This window comes from Bemisia tabaci, chromosome 9 (assembly GCF_918797505.1).
Source record: "Bemisia tabaci chromosome 9, PGI_BMITA_v3".
In the NCBI taxonomy this organism is placed as follows: domain Eukaryota; kingdom Metazoa; phylum Arthropoda; class Insecta; order Hemiptera; family Aleyrodidae; genus Bemisia; species Bemisia tabaci.
In genome coordinates, this window is record NC_092801.1 from 30,845,268 (window position 1) to 30,866,313 (window position 21,046).

At 37.8% G+C, this 21,046-nt stretch overlaps 1 protein-coding gene across 1 annotated transcript; it reads left to right on the forward strand.

Annotated features, from left to right (window-relative positions):
• Positions 1-1,153: 1,153 nt before the first annotated feature.
• On the forward strand, positions 1,154-20,602 carry LOC109030374 (uncharacterized). Its single transcript, XM_072304368.1, has 12 exons — positions 1,154-1,755; positions 2,362-2,555; positions 3,063-3,537; positions 4,075-4,306; positions 5,349-5,571; positions 6,758-7,046; positions 13,842-14,033; positions 14,960-15,162; positions 16,287-16,761; positions 17,363-17,594; positions 18,263-18,485; positions 19,401-20,602. The coding sequence occupies exons 1-12, from the start codon at positions 1,585-1,587 to the stop codon at positions 19,684-19,686; spliced, it is 3,195 nt and encodes a 1,064-aa protein (XP_072160469.1). The 5' UTR covers positions 1,154-1,584; the 3' UTR covers positions 19,687-20,602.
• The last annotated feature ends 444 nt before the right edge of the window (positions 20,603-21,046 follow it).

Below are 21,046 nucleotides of genomic sequence, written 5' to 3' on the forward strand. Positions count from 1 at the left end.
GTCCGTGCGAGATTGTTATGCTTAAAAGCAAAACATTTCACGAAAACTTTTACGCATACCAGATGCAGAAAAAAATCAAATTTTCCCGGGTGTGCCAGAATGGCGTCATTACCCATAAGGCAAAACGGTATGTAGTATAGTACATGTTACATCGGGGGAGTCGAACGGCCGGAAAGGGCGCATCTGGTACCCAGAAGCGCCCAATTGTTTGGTATTGCCTGGATAAGCTTGCACGGATTAAGATGTGTACGGACCGTATTTACAGTCGTTCCTTAATCAGCTATCAGCTACTTTTTTCAGGGAGCTCGATGTGTTTTGCAAACTATCCTGCGGAACTTATGCACTCTTGTTTTCCACCCAATACTCTGAGATTGTGTATTGCGATAGGTTTGTGCATTGAATAATCATCGATGCGACCCAGGTTCAATCCTGGTAGTTACCATGTAATTCTTAATGAGATCATAGATTTTCAACTCAAAGATTTGGCCGATTTGACGAGGGAAAAACTAATCCAAAAAATCAACCAGTAGCTTGCGATACTTCGTGTTTCACTTCCCAAATTAACACAAAATGTTGGTGCCTTTTTCTTTCCATATAAAAAGTAGGCAGGACCTGCAATCAACAATAATTCCTATAAGATCAACAATATTTGTCTCCGAGCTGAGCAAGACCGTGCGAGTTCCGGTATTAGATTCCAGGATTTCTTGGCAAGCCAATCTGCCGTGCTGAGGAACGCCGTATGAGCACCCGAGAGTTGCCAGATTTCTTTCAATAACAGGTTTATATTTGAGGAAAGTTATGAATATTGATCCTTTGAGATTTCAGGAATTTTAGGTAAAATTGCGGGCATCATTATCTGAAAAATTGGCAGAAAAATAGTCATGAGTTTGCCTAGAAATTCGTGTTTTATCAATCGGACTTCGGCAATGCTTGAAGATTCATACGGAGTTTTTCCTTATTAGCACGGCAGTAATAGACTGAATTAGCGGGCACTGAGGAAAAAAAGTTCTGTAGCGAAGACAAGATAAAAATGCTACATCCGTTTGGAATGAACAGGAGCACGCCACTTTTCGATTTTAAACTTTGAACTAGTCACGCTCATCTACTTTTGAGGAATGTCAGTATTAACGTCTCAATGATGAAAGATAAATTTAGTAGTATTTCAAGTACCCTCCGCGAAATGGAACTTTCTTAATTTTCTCTTTACACGATTTCACTCCACATTTCGATACACGAAGTTTATATTTACACGTGGGAAACGTTTGGTAGTGAGAGGAATGCTATAGCGTAAAGTACTTAATCGCTTTAGTCTGAGATTCGGAGAGGATTCCAGTCTGCAGGAAAACACTTAAGAGCATTCCGAGGTCTCGTGCGTGATCACCTGAACTGGGTGACAAAAAGTTTCGAATAATGACAAGTGCAGACTTTTTTACACGAAGGTGTTGCTTCTTCCAATAATCCATTAATTTTAATTATCAGTGACGTTGATAGTTTTTCTGAAAGACTTAAAAGTTTTACGGATTCGGACTGATAATTCGACACGCGCTATCGATTTTCAAAAATTTGACATACGAACACGGAACGATGTTGATTTTTATGATCATCTTGACTCTTGGAATCCGGATGGACGCCTTCAAAATCTTAGTATTGAACCCGTGGCCCTCTTACAGTCATCAACGTCCGATAAACGCGTTGATAGAAAGGCTCGTTGATGATGGTCATGAGCTGTTTGTCGTCAGTCCAAATAAAATACCGGTAAGTATCCCAAGCCATAAAATATATTGATTGTCACAAGATGTCCACCAAAATTTCATTTTCCCGACATTTAAAATGAAAAGTCCAAACGATATAAAAATCTCCGAAAAAAACCAGATGAGCAGCTGGAAAATTCTACAGAAAATCATAGAAAAAACCATTCACTGATATAGAATTTACATTAAGGGTGTTCTGCTAAGGAAATAAATAATTATGGAGAGTCTACGACGTCACAAACCAATTTACAAGGCTCCTGAAATTAGTCTTTTACATTTCTTAGAATCCCGGAATGAAATGCTTAGTGTAATTCTCCAGAGCCTATAACACAGCTACCGTAAAATTCGCTTGATATGAATGCGGTGCACAGTCTTATCTTTTCCGAAAAAAATTCCGCTTAAAATTCACTGAAGTTACAAGGAGAATCTTGGAAAATAAACAAAATTATTAGAAGTTGCACTACAGATGATCTGTTTTTTTTTTTTTTTTTTTTTTTTTTTTTTTTTTTTTTTTTTTTTTATGAGTGAAATTTTGTTGAGCTTGAACTTGAGGGTCGAGACTGAACCATCCGTGTTTCTTTTAACAATCGAACACGTTTTCATACAATAGGGATTGGAGAATCACGTCAACTACTCCATTGCGGACTTGTCGTACGTGTACCAGGAGAAGGAGAATAGCAAGCAAGCCAAAACTTTATATCAAGATGGACGACTTTCAAAATGGGATCTGCCCACTGTGATCGCGAGTTGCCTGGGAATTTTAAAACGAGAGTTTCAAAGTCAGCCATTTCTTGAATTTAAACGGTAAGTGCTGTAGAAAGAACGAGCAAATCTAATAGACAAAAATCATAAGCACGTATCTCTACTGCGAAGTTTTAAAATTTTCGCTCCTTTTTAGTTTTTCCCGAGAGAAATTAAGCAACTTCATGTCATGAAATTTACACAGAATATTCTGACGACAGAGAAGAAATCAGTGGCGTGGCGTGCTTTGCGATATATCGATTGATCTGCCATTTAAACCTATGAAAAAGGATCGATAAACAAGGCGTTCGCAACGAACACCTCAATAATCGATTCTTTACCACAGATTCAAATGGGGATAAATCGATAATCGATCATTCACGCCTCGCCACTGGAGGAAATATCAAGTAAGTTTTCAAGAAATTACGTTCTCTAGTTTTCTAAAGACAAAATGAAATTCGACAGGAAGTCTGCGACGCATCAGTGTGCGTCGCAGACTTCCTTTCAAGCTTAGGCGTTTTATCAGCTCTGTCTGATCTCAAAAATTCACGTATTGAAATTCCTTTCCAGGCGCTTGGACTCAGAAAACATACAATTCGATGTGACTATCGTTAATTCGAACATCTCACCGTTCCTCACCCCGATGGCGCGAGTCCTGGCCGGAAACGCACCAATCATCGGCTTTTCCTCATTCGTCATGGATTGGTCTTCCGAGGACCTCTTGGGCAGTACGGCTCACCTGTCTTTCATCCCGTCTCTCTTCAGCCACTTCACGGACAAAATGACCCTGTTACAAAAACTCGAAAACTGGTTCGCCCATCACTACATCGTATCCAACTTGAGAGGGCGCATGGAAGCTTTTGCGAGAGAACTCATTCGGGAAAATTATGGTGAAATGAATGCGAGTCTCGTCGATGCCTGGTGGACGAGCGTTAGCCTCACTCTGATTGGTTCCAACTCTCTCTACTACTATCCGAGACAGCTTGGCCCGAATGTGATTGAGGTTGGACCGTTGCATTTGAAACCACCAGGAGAATTGCCGAAGGTACAATTTCACACGCTTAGGGTCGAATTCTATCATATTCTATCGTATTCTATGCTACTATTATTATAGAGTAAAAGTTACTTTCAAAGGTAAACGCTCGACTCATGTGACTAAAGAGCTTAGCTGGTTTAGCAATTCTGACCTAATGTACAAAAACTCACCTTGCAAAGTGTTCTGAATGACATTCATGCCCTGAGAGTTGGATAAACTATCCGCATCCGAGATTCTCAAAAATTAAGCTGCGCTTTCCCAAGAATTTAAAAAATGATCGGAAAAAATTAAAAAGATTGGTAAAACGGACTGCATTTTGCAATTTGGAACTATAAATTCTAGCCCGGTTTAAAAACAATGTATGTGCCACTTGCTTCCCTATGCAAACAAGTGTTTGTCCAGAAGAGCCAGAATTCATAGTTCCAAATTGCAAAATTCAGTCCAAATGATTAACTTCAAAAAAGAGGAGAAAAATTACTCTCGGCTGGCAAAATGTATTATGTGCAATAATATTTGTTCTCGAAAAAATTATTTTCATTTACCCAGGACATAAAGGATTGGTTAGATGGGGCGGAAAGAAGGGTGATCTACTTCAGTTTTGGAAGCAACATAAAGAGCAAGTCTTTACCAAAAACCGTGCTGGACAACTTCTTGAGTGTTTTCCGGGAGCTACCGGCTGGCTACAGGGTGCTTTGGAAGTGGGAAGCAGATGGGAAAATTCCGGGACAGCCAGATAATATTTTAACCCAAAAGTGGATGCCTCAAGACAGTGTGCTTGGTAAGAAGGGTTTGGTATTATTATTTTCAAGAAAAATTGGTGTTTTTACATGATAGAATACTGGCTTTGAGAGTATATAGTGTAAATATTCACAAAAAAAAGAATTTCAAATATGTTTAAACTTCTTCTAGTGTCCCAATAAATTATGGCGAGACTAACCAGCAGAGACAGCTAACGAGCGATTAATCAATTTTTTGGTTTTTTTATCCTCGAAATATGAGAGAAGTTGGACAGAAGTTGGAAAATTTAAAAGCTCATAACTCCGTTCATGCAAAACTTTGAGATTTGAAAAGCGGTTCCATTAGTTTTCTCGTGAAATTTTATTTTAGAAGCTCTCCACAAAATTTAAAATGTTACGACGTAAACATCAAAAATTGCAGTTTTAGTTAAAAAGTTCAAGTCCGACCTATCTAATTGACTCGATTCACTGTGTGGCAGTCGCAAAGTTACAGAAATGCTGACGGATTGCCATTTCGGACAACCCCCTCTTCTCCACATCAAGGCAGTGGAAAGGGTTGGAAGGCTTTTTTTGGAATTCATTGAAGAATAGAAGCCTTCATTTCCTTCAGTTTGGATGAAAAAATTATGAAAGGAATTATTGTGCAATGTTTTTTTACCTAAAAACTAAATAAATTTGTCAAACAACAGTATTTTAATTGCCTCGCCGTGGACAGTCTGTTCAAAGTTATAATTAAACCTAGCATTAGACTTTCACAAAAGCTTTACAATTGGAATGTTTCCCCTCTGCCGTTCTTCGTTATTTTCTCGTTATTCTTCGGCATTTTTGACCAAGAAAAGCAGTCTATCAAAATGTTCCTTTCCTGAATTTGCTTTTGTTCTGAAAGTAAGTTTACTGCCATAAACCGATTTTTAAAATTTTTCAGGTTGTTATTTGAATCAAGCCATTTGATCATTGTTGATGATAGGACAAAAGCAAATAGTAAGGTAGTCGCAATGACTCTTATTAAAATACATTGAAATCTCCACGATCAACACACTGACTTCAATAAAGTTTTGATTTTATCTGATCATTTTATGGCAGCTCATCCAAAGGTCAGGCTATTCATTACACAGGGAGGTCTCCAGAGTTTCCAAGAAGCAGTTCATTATGGAGTCCCCACAGTCGTCACACCATGGTTATTTGATCAAGAATGTGTTGCGGCTAAAATGGTTGACGCGAAAATTGGAGTCAAGTTATCACCACAGAATGTACATTCTTTCGAAAAAGTCAAATCTGCCATTGAAACTGTGTTGTACAATGAGAGGTAAGGGTACCCTTGTTTTCATGTTTTGAAGACTCATCTGTAACTGCAATGCGAATAGCAACCATTAGAAGAACCTGTCAGAATATTACTTTTCTCAAAAGCAAAAAAAAATCTAAACAATTTTAAATTCTTCGAAAACCAATGAAGCTCCATAAAGTCAATTGAATAACAGGAAAGAGAGGAAACGTTTAATTGGGAACATTATTAATATATATAAATTCATTTTGAAAACAACACGATGACTTATGCAGATTGTGTCAAATAAGTTCAAATGTTATATCTTGGTGGATCCTGATTCGTGTTCAAAGAAATGACGGAAGAGATGTGGGTTGGTGATATCCGTATTAGAGGCACGCGTTGTGGTAAGCGACGCGCGACGCGACGATAAACGTATGTCACCAGTCAAAAACGCCTTCAACTTCGCGTGATACTTCACCGTTCACATTGGAGCTCATATATTTGTATCATAATTGCCGTGCAGAATCCAACGCTTTTTGAACATTCATTAAGTATATTATCCTGCATTAAGTTAGAGAAACCTTTATGAAAACTGGTTGCATGATTAGTAATGTAGGCTTCTGTCAAAGAGGCAGGAGTAGCTTAGCACGAACTGTGGATAAAATGAAGAGGTCAGCTGTATACGGTTATCATAATTAGATTTCATTGTGGAATTGGGAGCTACAATTTCTGGCTCATCCGTAAAAAGACGCATACGCATAGGAAAAAAAAACGGCACTTACTTTGTTTACATAGCAAGCCAGAGAATGTAGTTCCTTTTCGCAAAATGAAGTCCAATTGGACCGCGTGAAGCAGAAGGGAACCAAGCAACATCAGCTATTGCCAAATTTAACCCGCCGATTTCATATTTGAGAAGAGATCGTTTGTGTGGATTTCTTTAAAAATTTGAAGTTTGCCTCGTACTATCCAAAATATCCACTGAAATTTGCGCAAAAATCACACAACCGTTTTCATGAAATAAATTAGATTGCCCGATCAAATTTGGCAATAGCTTATTAGATTTGGTTCATTTCTGCTAAACGTGGTCCAATTGAAAGCGTGATCGCATGAACTGGACAGTGGTGGAAGTATAGAGCATCGTACTCTGGTTCATTATATCGAACTTTGTTTCTCAATGCAGATAGTTTATAATAGATACGAGGTTTTGATTAATTTGAATTTTCCATAGTTTTTCGAGGAACATACAAAGACTCTCATCAATATCGCACGATTTCACGTCCGGAGCAATGGACAAAGCTGTTTTCTGGGTAGAACACGTAGCCCGTCACGGAGGGGCGTCTCACTTGCGACCATCCTCTGCTCAAGCGAGCCTTTTCGAATATTTCTGCCTCGACATTATATCTGTGATCTTAGTGCTTTGTTCCGTCCTTTTATGTTTAGCTTTTTATATTCTCAGTTACAGTATTAGATATCTCCCCTTAGTTTCTATAAAATTTGGTAAGAAAATGAAAGAAGCGTAACATAATAATATGGCCCGCGTTTAGCAGAAAGGAACCAAGCCACATCAGCTATTGCCAAATTCGACTGGGCATTTCAATTTTTTACAAGAGAACGTTTGTTTAGATTCCTTTGAAAATTTTAAGGAATTTGCTTCTTGTTACGCAGAAAATTCCCTTAAAATGCACTAAAATTCGCCCAACCCTTTTCAAGTAAAAATTCAAATAGCCCGGTTAACTTTGGCAATAGCTGATAAGGCTTGGTTCTTTTCTTCTTAACACGGTCCATACCATCGTTGATCTTAATTTTTTGTGATCTTATTGTCTTGTACTATCGTGTTCATGTTTAATATTTCATATTCTAGGATTTAAGAAATACATTTTTCACTTGTGACCAATAAAATTTTCAAAAATGATTATCTAACCCATGATCTAATTTTTATAAAATTTCATGATTTCTTTTATTGTCAATGCCTTATCCCGCTCTCTATGAGTAACTTTTCCAGATTTTGGATGTATGCCTAAAAATTGGTCAAACAATTTAAGAGGCTTCACAACACTCTCATCCGTTACGTGCGAAGATCTTCCATTCTGTTTAAAACTTTCCAAATGAAAGGTTGGTTTGATTCCTTTTCATGTTAAAGTTACAAAGGTATCGGCGCACACATTTGTACCAACACAAAAAAATGGATGAAAATTGTTTTACATAAAAAGAGCCTCCCAAAAAAGAGGCTGATTTTGGCCCCTTTTTAGGTATTCGATTCGACCATCGGACCAAGGTTTAAATGGAAGCTTATATCAACAGAAAACTCAGGAAAAAATTTCAAGATGAGTATAGGAACCGTTTTCGAGTTACGGGGGGGCAAAGGGGTCACAATCCGGCCTAATTTTTTGCTGTTTTCTTGTAGAATTGATGTATCGGCGGGGTTCTTATCGTTGTTTACGCATGTGTAGCACATGGATTCCTACGTGTTTTTACTCGTAGAATCGATTTTTAACGTTGCCGAATCGATAAACTGATCAGTTAAATCGATTTTGAACGATTTTTCAAGGAAAATCGATGATTTTTCAGGATCGAAATTGTTTATTTTCGATTCATGAATGAATAAATGCACCTGAATAGACTGAAGCACACGTAACCCTATGTATTTTGACACGGAAAATTGATTTTTAACGTTGACGAGTCGATTTATCTATCTTTTGTATCGAATTTTTGCGATTTTTTACGGAAAATCGATGACTTTTCGGCAATAAAATCGGGTTTGCTCCATCCGAGATCGAAGATATGTACCCAACATGATTGGAGCACATCGACTCTTACGTATTTTTATAAGTGGAATCGATCTATAACCTCGATAAGTCGATATAGCGATCGATTGTATTGAATTTTTGCGATTTTCTGCGGAATATTGATGGTTTATCGGGATTGAGATCGGTGTCTCTCCATCCAAGATCGGAGAAATGTACCCTTCATGATTGGAGCACATCAGTTCTTACGTAGGTATTTCTACACGTAAAATCAATTTTAAACGTCGACGAGTCGATATATCGATCTGACATATACAACTCTTGCGATTTTTTACGGATATTCGATGGTTCTTTTGGATCGGCATTGGAAAAATCTACCAGACATGACTGGAGCACATCGATTAGTTTCTGATTATTCTCGCAAAATCAATTTTTGAATTCGACGAGTCGATATACTGACTGGTCATATTGACTTCTTGTGATTTTTATGGAAAATCGATTTTTTGATCAGGAATGAAATTGGTTACTTACGGTCCGAGGGTGGAGATATGCATCTGACATGGTCGGAGCACGCCGTTTCCACGTACTTTTACACGTACACCGATAGACACCGATAGTAGACACCGATCTCAATCCCGATAAACCATCAATTTTCCGCAAAAAATCGCAAAAATTCAATACAATCGATCGCTATATCGACTTATCGAGGTTATAGATCGATTCCACTTATAAAAATACGTAAGAGTCGATGTGCTCCAATCATGTTGGGTACATATCTTCGATCTCGGATGGAGCAAACCCGATTTTATTGCCGAAAAGTCATCGATTTTCCGTAAAAAATCGCAAAAATTCGATACAAAAGATAGATAAATCGACTCGTCAACGTTAAAAATCAATTCTCCGTGTCAAAATACATAGGGCTACGTGTGCTTCAGTCTATTCAGGTGCATTTATTCATTCATGAATCGAAAATAAACAATTTCGATCCTGAAAAATCATCGATTTTCCTTGAAAAATCGTTCAAAATCGATTTAACTGATCAGTTTATCGATTCGGCAACGTTAAAAATCGATTCTACGAGTAAAAACACGTAGGAATCCATGTGCCACACATGCGTAAACAACGATAAGAACCCCGCCGATACATCAATTCTACAAGAAAACAGCAAAAAATTAGGCCGGATTGTGACCCCTTTGCCCCCCCGTAACTCGAAAACGGTTCCTATACTCATCTTGAAATTTTTTCCTGAGGTTTCTGTTGATATAAGCTTCCATTTAAACCTTGGTCCGATGGTCGAATCGAATACCTAAAAAGGGGCCAAATTTTGGAAGGCTCTTTCATGCTTATAATGATCATGCAGTGTACTCACTGAAAATGACAAAGAAAATTAAGCTCCAAATAACTGTGATCTGATAGGGTGGTTGAGAAATTAACATACCTGCAACAGACAAACGAAAACATATTGAGTTTAGAGAAGATTTCAAGATGGTTTGTGTTGTGGAATTATCAAACGAACACGCACAAACATTCCGAAAAACCAACTTCCTTTGAATTTCACCGTGACTACGAAGAATGAGCTGCAAAAATTCCAAGGTAAATTTTTTCTTAGGGCTGCATCCATTACCGTTACTCAAACAACCCTACCTTAGGAAGGCCTCATATGCTTGAAAATATGATTAAGGGAGGCTTAAAGAACCCTTCAACATAACATCAAGTGAGGATTAATTCTTATGAGCCCCAAGTAGTATTAAAAAGTATAAACTCAATTGATCCTTGGTTGGATTAAAATAATTTGTCACTGCATAAATTACAAGGTGCTGAAGAAAATATATTGAACATTTTTTAAACATTGAGGTAAATCTGGACCTAACTTAGAGTTTGTAAAAATTGGGACATTTTTTACTTCCTATGTGTTGTATTTTTCTCAACGGCAAATCAATTTAATCTCATACAAGGCGATACCCCAAAGTTATCCTCTTGAATTATTTCACTCGGTGCTTGTAAATATGAAGTTATGTTCGAGGCCCCCCTAAGCCACCTCAGATTACAATGTCAACTGTATGAAACCTGGAACCTCGGTAAAAAAAAAAACAAATATTTGAAAAGCTACTATTGATGTGACCCTTAACCCTCCCTGGCAAAAATTGGCAGTAGAATGTGTGTTCCAAAATACTATAGACCTTTAGCCGGCTGTGCGATTTCTTATAGCCTTTTATAGCCGATGGCGATTAAGCAACAGCCAGACGATAAAGTTTATGCTGAACGTTACTAAATACGGATACTAGGACTTAGTTAGTTTTTAGACTACCGCTCTCTTTTTGTGCCGTAGTATCTTGATTTATTTTGCGAGGAAAGCTCCGTACTTTTGAAGGATGCCTGTCATTCTTAATATGTTGGAGCGCAATGCGTGAAGTATCCCCGTTAGGTTTGTAGGCGCCAGTGCGTCGCCGCGCAATGCGTGAAGTATCCCTGTTAGGTTTGTAGGCGCCAGTGCGTCGCCGCGCAATGCGTGAAGTATCTCTGTTAGGTTTGTAAGCGCCAGTGCGTTGCCGCTCCGCTTTGTGTTAGGCTCTAATATTTAATATCGCGGAGTCAGCGTTTTTCAACTCATGATTTTGAAATGTTTCCGCACTCTGTATGGACCATTTCATTTTAATTGATGAGAAAAAATATGTTTTAAAGGAAAATATAATGTGTGTTTTGTAAATATTAGGGTAGTTCCGTATCAAACTTAATGATTTCCAAAGCACACGAATTTCTACACAATTTCTTATCGATAAAGTGTAAAGCCCGGCGATAGGAACTATAGCCCGACTGTATACTTTTTTATAGCTTCGTATAGTCCGGCTATATGATTTCCAATAGCCTTCTTTAGTCGGCTACAAGAACTCCTATGGTATTTTGAAACGCAACTCGTATCGCCAATTTTTACCAGGGCTTAGTCTGCCAAACATGGGTCATTTTTTACTCGGAGCTTCGTGAAAGAACGCCCATTTTTCACCTGCTGCCCCTGGAAACTTTACCTTCACAAATAACTCTACAAAAACATTGAATTACATAAATTTAAAAGAAAAACCATCGAAAAAAATTTTTCGAGTAGCTAGAGCTTTTTTTTCACGACTACCGCGAGAACGACAATACCGGGTCACTTTTTACCCGTCTCCCGTTTCTTGCGGAATGGTCGGTTTTCTTTTTAATTCAACGACCCATGATGCTGCTGCTATCATCCCTGAGGTAAAATCGAAGCCAGAGATCATCCTATACTACAACAAAACTAAAACAGGTGTTGATACGATGGCTCAAATGGTCAGGTGCTATACGGCCAGACGACAGACGCGACGGTGGACGTTTGTGTTTTTCATGAATATGTTGAATGTTGGATAATCTAAACTTTGGGAGAAAAAGATAATTTTAGGCATATAAGTCTAATTTTATGTTTCCCTGATGTAAAACATCATTTTAAATACGCGCATGCGTTAAAAAAAAACTAATAAAAAAGAAGATCCTGTGTATTTTAAATACGGGTCTAACATAAACTAACCCGGTATTGGCAAACTAGTGGAAAAAACTTGTTTGGCAGACTAGGGTTAAAAAGTGGCGATTCTTGAAAGTTGGCGACTATGTTTTCCCTCCATTTAAATGTACATAAAACAATCGATTCTTGGTGAGGCAGCTTCACCTAGAATATCGAAATTTTCCATCGATTTAAATGGAGGAAAAGCAATGTTGCCGACTTGAAAATCCCCGTGCCCTTCGTTCCGCGTTAAGGTGATTCGATGGACGCCATATTTTGTGTCAGAACGGCATGCGATATATCGCATCAATTGGTTCCATTTTTTCAGCTACTCGTCATTTTTCTCCAGTTTTGAGATCGCAATTTTGTTGTCAGGAGACTGAAGCACTCATTTACCAAGTTTAACAAAGAAATTCAACGTAATATAAAGGCGTGGTTTTTTTTAGAAAGAAAATATCGCATACGATACTGATATCGAAACTGCACTCGAATGCGATATTTTCTCTCTAAAAGAACCATGCGTTTATTACGTTGAATTTCTTTGTTAAAATTAGTAAGTGAGTGCTTTAGTCTCCTGACAACAGAATTGCGATCTTAAAATTGGAGAAAAATGACGTCGAGTAGCTGAAAAATGGAACCAATTGATGCGATATATCGCATGCCGTTCTGACACAAAATATGGCGTCCATCGAATCACCTTAATTAAAGAAAAAGAAACATGAGAGGAAATTAAGGCAACATGAAATGCAGTCAGGTTGATGTCAGTTAAATCTGTGATTGTTCAAACTGTCGAGAGAGGTCAACTGTTTGCTTCAAACATTTGCGGTGATACAATCGAGGATCGGAAACATGACAGCTGTAAAACGTGCGGATCGCTGATAACCCAAAATAATACCACAATTACGCAATAATTCAGCTTCAACTGTGTCATATGACCGGCTTTATCGGCGTATTACGACAATGCTAACCTTAACCGAAGGCTGAATTAATATTCACTTTACGGAAGTGCGTTTTGTTTACAGTGAAATATGCGGTGTTTTCTCGAGATGTGTTCAATAACTAGTGTTAACACAGTGCGTATTAGTGAACAGTGTAATAGTATCGTCGGGTGAAAGGTTCCAAAATTCCAACCATGCCCTGAAGGTTTACAAATGAGCTATTAATAATAAATAACTACATTCACACACATTTAAAAATATGACGATGGACTACATAAATAGCAATAGTATCACTTTTTCACCAGCAGTGTTTATAAATAAAATTACAGGTCTACATTACGCCTTAACTTGACAGTAAGTAAGAAGGAAATAAAATAATTCTGAGTCCACACTATTTTTCAGGGAAAGCAAGGGAAAAAGAGTTCAAAAATTTCAATTTGAGAGTGAAAAGTTTGAGCTTCTAAAGAGGTTAACTCCGATGCGGATGCGTCTGCCCAAGCTGAACATTTTCCTCACTTAGTCTTGTAATGATACGTAAAAGAGCTCAAATTTTGACAAATTGACATTTTTTAAAATTTAATCTTCGCTTTCCCCGCAAAATAAAGTGGACCCAGCATTATTTTACCACCTTGTTATATACAGTTCGAGCCACATTTTTTGGTGGTTTTTTTTCTTGCTGGACAGTAAGGAGAGGCTTTTTGCCTACCAAAACTGAGAGGCCATAAAAATGTGATGAGTATGACAGGCACTGGTGAAAAGATCTTGGCTGTATTAAAAAAATTTCAATTTTGGTTCATTGGTTATTTTGTTGTGTGGAAATGTCGGTCAGTCATTCGCCAAGAAATGCAAAGAAGTAGGATTCCGACGACAAATATGGTATTCAGGAAAAAGAAATTTTCGGGTGAGTTACTCCAACTCTCATTTGATAAAATTGTGTCCCAATGCCGATCATAAAAGGCCTAAGATAATATACATCCAGGGGATACAATAAGTGCAAATACTTAATCTACGGTTCCTAATTCTAGATGATTATATACCGATATGCGATCAAAACTTAAAGACCGTGAATCCGGGGTTTTAAGCACAAATATAATGCATCGAGCTATTTGTAAGTGATTCACGGAATCAAAGATGTGTGTCCAATTTTTCTTCAACGTTTTAATTTTATGTTGCGGCGTGAGCGCTTTTAATATTTTGATCCTACCTCCAACGCCATCGTTCAGCCATCAGCGTCCGATTTTGGCTTTAACGGAGAGTTTGGTTCGGAAAGGACACAAACTCTTTGTTGCTAGTCCCAATATAGTTCCGGTAAGTTTTCATCGATTCAATTTCTAAATTCTGTCCTCTTGTATTTGTTATATTCTATATACTCTTTACTGCGATTGAAATCATATTAAAAGGTTACGAAGGTAAAATTATACATATAAAATACATTTCAAAAGCATAATCCGTCTTCTTCACGAAAGAAGCCTTCATTCAACAGTTATGTTTGAATTTAATATAACTTGGCGTGCAACAAGAATGATTTTCGACAAACTTTTCGAACCGATTGATAGCAGATCTCATAATATACCCAACGTACTATTCACCACAAGGACGAATGAATGAAGTATAAGATGCTCTTGGTAAATTGTGTAAATTAATACCGCTGTCTAGGTTTTATACATAATAGCCTGCGCGCAAAAGATATCAAAAGTTACTTCATATTTTACAACTGATGATCTACTTTTTTTAAAACATGCAAATTGCAGATAGATACAATGCATATCTGTTCAATAGTAGTTGTAATTAGAGTAGAGTTTTTTTTTTTTTTTTTTTTTTTTTTTTTTTTTTTTTAAATCAAAGGCATTGTCTTTAAAAAAACATCAACAAGAGAAAAAGGTCATTTGTGAGACCGAAATTTATTTTACGTTGCTTGCTGAAGCTTCCAGCTGCTCTAGGTCATGATTTCAACGTTAAAACTACAAAAACACGTTTTGTTTTCGGTGTTTCATAATCTCCGTATCCTTTTTAATTTCATGCGAGGAGAAAAAATCAACAATACCCCTGGTCTGAAATTTTTACAAAGGAGTTTTGATACAGAGAAAAAAAAACTGGGGAATTTTCAAGAATTCTCCCATTTAGAAAATAAATTATAACTTATAAATATGCATTGCAAACTGAGGTGCGCATTTTTGCAATTTCATTCTCTAATTTTTCAGATAATGTAACGATGATTTTTTTTTTTCATTTAGGGTTTGGAGCGAAACGAGAACTACACTTTTGTGGATCTTTCGTTTTCATATAATCTTCTCAAGAATGAAAACGGAGATGCCGTCATCAAAATTTCTACCCAGAGACAGCTATCTAAATGGGAGGTGGGTTCGGCAATACTCTGTCCGGCGACAGACTTGGCAAAATTCCAGCTGACCAGTGACCAATTCCTTCAGTTTAAGCAGTAAGAACGTATTGCTTTAAATTGTACACTTATGATGCAATTACAAGGATCATCCAGTCTCGGATGGTTTTTTTCTTTAAAAAAAACTTTGACGAGTAGTTGTACTATTTTTTAAAGACTCTTTGAAGGAGTTTTTCTTCACTTATTCTTAACAAACTTATCAATGGTCTTGCGAAAACGTCGATGATGGAAATAACTCAATTTTTCAAAATTAGTTACTTCTCTTGGGCTCTTGAATGCAGATTTAAAGGAAGCCCCTTGCAGTGTCTCGAAGTTCCCGATTACCCTAGCTTATTTTTCCGACAGGTCCATTCACAGATATCGTCGTTCCTATGGCGTAAGGGCGTACCTTGATTTTTACATGAGCCCAAACAATCATTAATTTATATGTACAACAGGGCTCATGTGGAAATCAAGATACGGCCTGACGCACGCCAGAAGCGCTGAAAAATTCTTAAAAAATCAAGTATATTGCATTATATTTCACGACCCTGCGCATCTTTATTTGCAGTGCTTTCCTTTCCCGGAACTAGTACCGAATTCCGGAAATTTTAAGATTTTCCTGAATTTTCCCCGAAACTTTTGAAATTCCCGAAATGTTTCGGATCTTCTGCATTTTCCGGAACTTTCTCAGAACTTTTAAGAAAATCAAATAAGAATCCTTCGGGTTAATTATTGAAACTGACAGACAAAGCTATAGACAAAGAAGACAAAATTGATATGGTGGGATCCTATTGGTAGAAGCGGGCGGTTTTAATGGACAAAGTAGCTAAGTAATAGACTAACCAACGTCAATCGACAAGAGACCCTACAGTTGGACTACATTTTGCAATTTGGAACTATACATTCTAGCCCGATTTAAAAACAACGTAAGAGCCATTAGTTTCCCTATGCACATAAGTGTTTTTTCAGAAGAGCCAGAATTTATAGTTCCAAATTGCAAAACTCAGTCCAGTTAGTCCATTATTTTCCCCCTTGGCCAGTGAGAACCACCCATTTCAACCAATAGAATTGTTCCATACTTCCTATGTCTTCTTTGTCTATCAACTTCAATAATTAGCCCGCTGGAACTTTTGACGGTCATGGAATGTGATCACCACTCATTTGCCCACTCTCGGTTGCAGGCGCGTCGAGTCAGAGAACATAAAATTCGACGTCGTCATCGTCCAACCGTTGTTCATCCCTTACTTGACACCGATGGCCCGCGTCCTGGCCGGGGATGCCCCCATCATAGCCGTCTCATCCTACGTCATGGACTGGATGACAGAGGACGCGTTGGGCAGCCCGGTTCATCTCTCGTTCTCACCCTCGGTCTTCGGCCACTACACGGACAGAATGAACTTGCTGCAGAGGATCGAAAATTGGTTCTCTCATCACTACATCGTGTCCGGCATCAAGAGGACGATAGAGGCCTCTGCGAGGAGGTTCTTCACCGAGGAGTACGGTCTCAACGCCACGTTTGTTGATGAATCCCCGTGGGAGAGGATCAGTCTCACTTTGATCACGTCCAACTCGCTGTACTATTATCCGAGACAGCTCGGTCCGAATGTTATCGAAGTTGGGCCGCTTCATCTAGGAACGCCGGATCCACTACCAAAGGTAAAGTAAGACACTGTAAAAATAACTTCGGCCGTGGAAACCGTACTTAGAGGCTATATAGACATACCGTTCTCGTTACGGGCCCATACGCCGAAAGTTCCGGGCATAGCACCCGGACTGTCGAAGCTACGACTCTAGCACCCGGAATGGACGGTGCGACGGTGGTCTATAGAGCCAGTAACTTTTTTTCGGTGTATTTTTTATATGGGATGCGTTTTGGGTGAAAAAAACATAAATAGCACGGTGCAACGAGAAAGTTGGGATGATTTTAAAATTTAATGCAATAAAATTGTGGTTTTATTCTTGAGAAGAGAATTTACACGAAAATTGTTTAATGGTGCATCTGAGGTGGGAGTACTTAATGAACTATGTTCACATTATTTTTTGTAGTTTTTTTTATATGGCAAATTCAGAAAAATAGTTTTAAAAGTGTGAAAATCTTCCACCTTGCGACATCACCAGGTGGCATTTCCCATTTACGTAAACCCACAGGTCCCAAAAATTAATTGAAACAGGGAGACTGCAACGTTGCAAATGGAGCTACGCGCTTTCGCAGAATGGTCATCGATATGAAGGTATTAATCTTCCTTTCCTTTTTTAGAATTTACAAAGTTGGTTGGACGGGGCAGGAAAAGGAGTCATTTATTTCAGTCTTGGAAGTAATATGCAAAGCAGATCTCTACCGAGAGAAGTAGTAGACAACTTCTCGAGATTTTTCCGAAGTCTACCTCCTGGTTACCGAGTTTTATGGAAATGGGAATCAGATGGGAAGATTCCTGGACAATCCGACAATATTTTGGCCCAGAAGTGGATGCCTCAACACAGCGTGCTGGGTAAGAAGAATTGAGGGAGTGCACAAAAAACTATTTAATATTATACATATATTTCCCAAATGCAGACTCTTAGAGGTTTGCTTGATAGCACTACCAAATGGACTAAGCTTATCAGAAAGGATCAAACCCACATTTTCGAAAAAAATGAATTAAGAATGTTTTTGAGTTCCACTATAGCCGTACATTTTCTCCAGCCAAAAACTGAGAATCGAAAAAAAGGAATTCGTTTGTGAGGAGAGGGGTTAAAGTTCATTGTCTATGTTAAGCATTATGCAGGAATAAAAATTCAAACATCTTTTTCATCAGTTTCAACTTGATGTGAGTTGATTCCTTTCCGATGAACTCAGTCCAAATATCTTTAGCTGCTTAAAGGATAAAATAGATTAATTATGATGTTTTTGAAGTCACAACGAGAATTTCCAACACTTCTCCTAACATGGATAAATAATATGAAGTGACAAACTTACTATCCGCCTTAAATCACGTGGTCCATAAATTTAAGTGCTAAATAATTTCTTCTGCTTTAAAGTATTACGATGTAGTAATACAATACATGTAAAAGACCCAAGATAATTAGGAAGAAAGAACACGATATGACACTCAAAAGTTCTTAACACTGTAAAAAGGCAGAATTAATTTCTCAACATTTTTTTATTGAATTTTCATAGCACATCCAAAAGTACGATTATTCATCACTCAAGGTGGACTTCAGAGTTTCCAAGAAGCAGTGCATTTTGGCGTCCCCACGATAACCATACCATGGTTCTCGGATCAAGAATGCACGGCTGCAAAAATGATTGATGCAAAAATCGGAAGGAGGTTGTCACCGCAAGATATCCACTCTTTTACCAAAATCAAAACCGCCATAGAGACCGTGTTATATGATGAAAGGTACGTCTGACAGTAAGCTTCCTATTTCGTTTCGTTATTTATTACATGCACTTCAAATATTCTATTAACTATTGGTGTGATAGTCGTTGTGGTATTATGTGTAGTTAGTAAATTGATAGGAAATCGATTAAATGAAAGCTGAGGACTTGGGTCACTATGTAAGTTTAGGATACACGTAGTCGTAGATGGTGGTATGATGATAAATATCAAAACGATCTTAATGTTTGAAACGTGGCACTGAAATATAATATTGGTCTTATGAGAATCAATTACATCTCTCTAAATTTTCGAGATGTTGTGTTATTAGGGCACCTCCAAATAGCTAGATTAACCAATCGATCAAACATTCTTATCCATTCAAATAAAAAGCTGTACATTTAAGGGGATATTATTTTAAAGTTCAAAGACTCGAGCATATACTTATGCTTCTGGAAAATATAAGAATGCCTCAAGAGGAGAATCACTAAAAAATATATACCTACGTTGTAAAATCCAATGCTAAAAATGCTTGATAAATTTCAAGAATCTATTGCGAAATTGTGTCCGCTCTCCACTAAATTACAGGTTTCCTCGAAAGGAAAATGAAAACTTGATGGTTCTACAAAAAAATGCGACAATCAGCAAATTTTTCACGCATTCTATGATACTTTTCCAGGTTTCTCTTGTTGGCGAAAAAATTTCCTCATAATTCCTAGTGTTCCTGATTGTCCGGGTTGCTTATTACTCTGCACATCCTTAACATTGCAATTGTATGAATTTAAATGAAGAGGGACCATATCAATTTTGACATGAGCTCTGTGATGCAGGTTCTCATACTATATCTGAGGGCTCATGTCAGAACGGCTATAGTTCTTTTTGATTTACACGTGTCAAATTTTTGACCAATATTTCCTTTTTCCTCACTATTTTTATCAGCTACTTGAAGAATATGCAGAAACTCTCTGGCCTCTCGCACGAGTTCACCTCTCAAGCAATGGATAAAGCCGTTTTTTGGGTAGAGCATGTAGCTCGCCATGGGGGAGCATCACACCTGAGGCCGTCGACTGCTGACTCCAATCTATTCCAGTATTTTTGTCTCGATCTCATAACCGTTATAGTTATTTCAAGTTTATCTTTAATCTTTTTAATTTACTTAATTGTTTACTATATCCTAAATCCGAATGTATATAGCAAGTCAAAAGGGAAGCTCAAGCATTCTTGACTGAAGGTACGGCCTCAGTTTGATACGTTTCGATGAATAAATGGATGTATTTATGATAAAAGGAACAACGGGCAAATTGATTAAAACCAAACTATGATGCACGCAAATATCACGAGCAGAGTTTTATTTATTCTCACAAATCGATATTCAAGGCACAACATCACGTACCTCCACAGCGGTGTTTCAAAACTATGATCTGCTCATACGGCGTCGAAACACAACATGGGTCTTTTAAACCTCATTATCCGCGAGTTCGAACAATCGCGCCAAACAAAGTGCGACCGACGAGACGTTAAACGCAGGTCAGCGCCTTCAAGACTACATGAATACTTCTCGCATTGCGCTAAATGCGGTGTAGTCAGTCGGTGATACTTCACGCATTGCGCGTATAGCACAGTGCACGCTTTAATCGTTGTGATTCTCGGTGTCAGACCCACCACACGTGGTGCGATGGATACAATATCAAACCAGCGTACAACGCGAGCCTGCAATGCTCAAAGGATTGTCGAAATTTTCCTGCATTCCGTTAACTTTCTCACTAGAACTACGTGTCACCATTTTAGATCTTTGCTCCGGTTTTTACCATAATTTAAGGGAACATATATATGAATCATCATCGTAACGATTCAGAGACTCGGATGATTTCTTTTTTTTTATTATTACAAAAAAAAAGGAACGAACAAAAATATAGCATCGAAATTTTCGATGCTTTTATTTGAGATCATGTAGGGAAAATCGCGGAAACTTTTCAAAAGAAATATGTGTAGCTGTTTAAAAACATCAATTAAAAATAAAACATAAAAGTGGTGCACAACGTTGCAATTAGAAATAAATACGGTTTTTATCGCGTACACCCGTCGGCTTTTGAAACCATTCATTTCTTCAATAAATTAAACATGGTTGTTCTACAATATTTTATGTGTGGTCTTTTTCATTGGATGGCAGCTGCGTAGCGGCCACAGGCCCCTGGTTGTATAAATATCCCAAAAATTGAAATATCACAGTTGGTGCATCATAATTGGTTATTCTGCAAAAACACTAAACTGTGAGTGAAAATTTTGAAAATCCAAAACCCAATATTTATTTCCTTCATCTGAAGGAACACAGCAATGTGCTCTAATAAATTTTAGAGACGGTTTAGAAATTTTGAAAAAGTAATGTGCAACAATCCTAATGAGCTTGCATCATTTTCTGAATTGGACGTATTTCTGCCAAACGGAACTATGTGCATTATGACGTGAGCTCTTTTATGCATATATCCTTATGGGTGTCAGGGCTCATGCCTTAATGCACCTAGTTCTGTTTGACAGAAATACGTTCAACTAACTCATTGAGGAGAAGCGCTATTACTATCCTGAAG

Excerpts from the sequence above, each read along its gene's own strand:
- LOC109030374 (XM_072304368.1), top strand. The coding sequence starts at position 1,585 with ATGTTGATTTTTATGATCATCTTGACTCTTGGAATCCGGATGGACGCC. Across the intron at positions 2,556-3,062 it reads CCATTTCTTGAATTTAAACG|GCGCTTGGACTCAGAAAACA; the intron begins GTAAGTGCTGTA and ends ATTCCTTTCCAG. Across the intron at positions 18,486-19,400 it reads ACCGTGTTATATGATGAAAG|CTACTTGAAGAATATGCAGA; the intron begins GTACGTCTGACA and ends TATTTTTATCAG.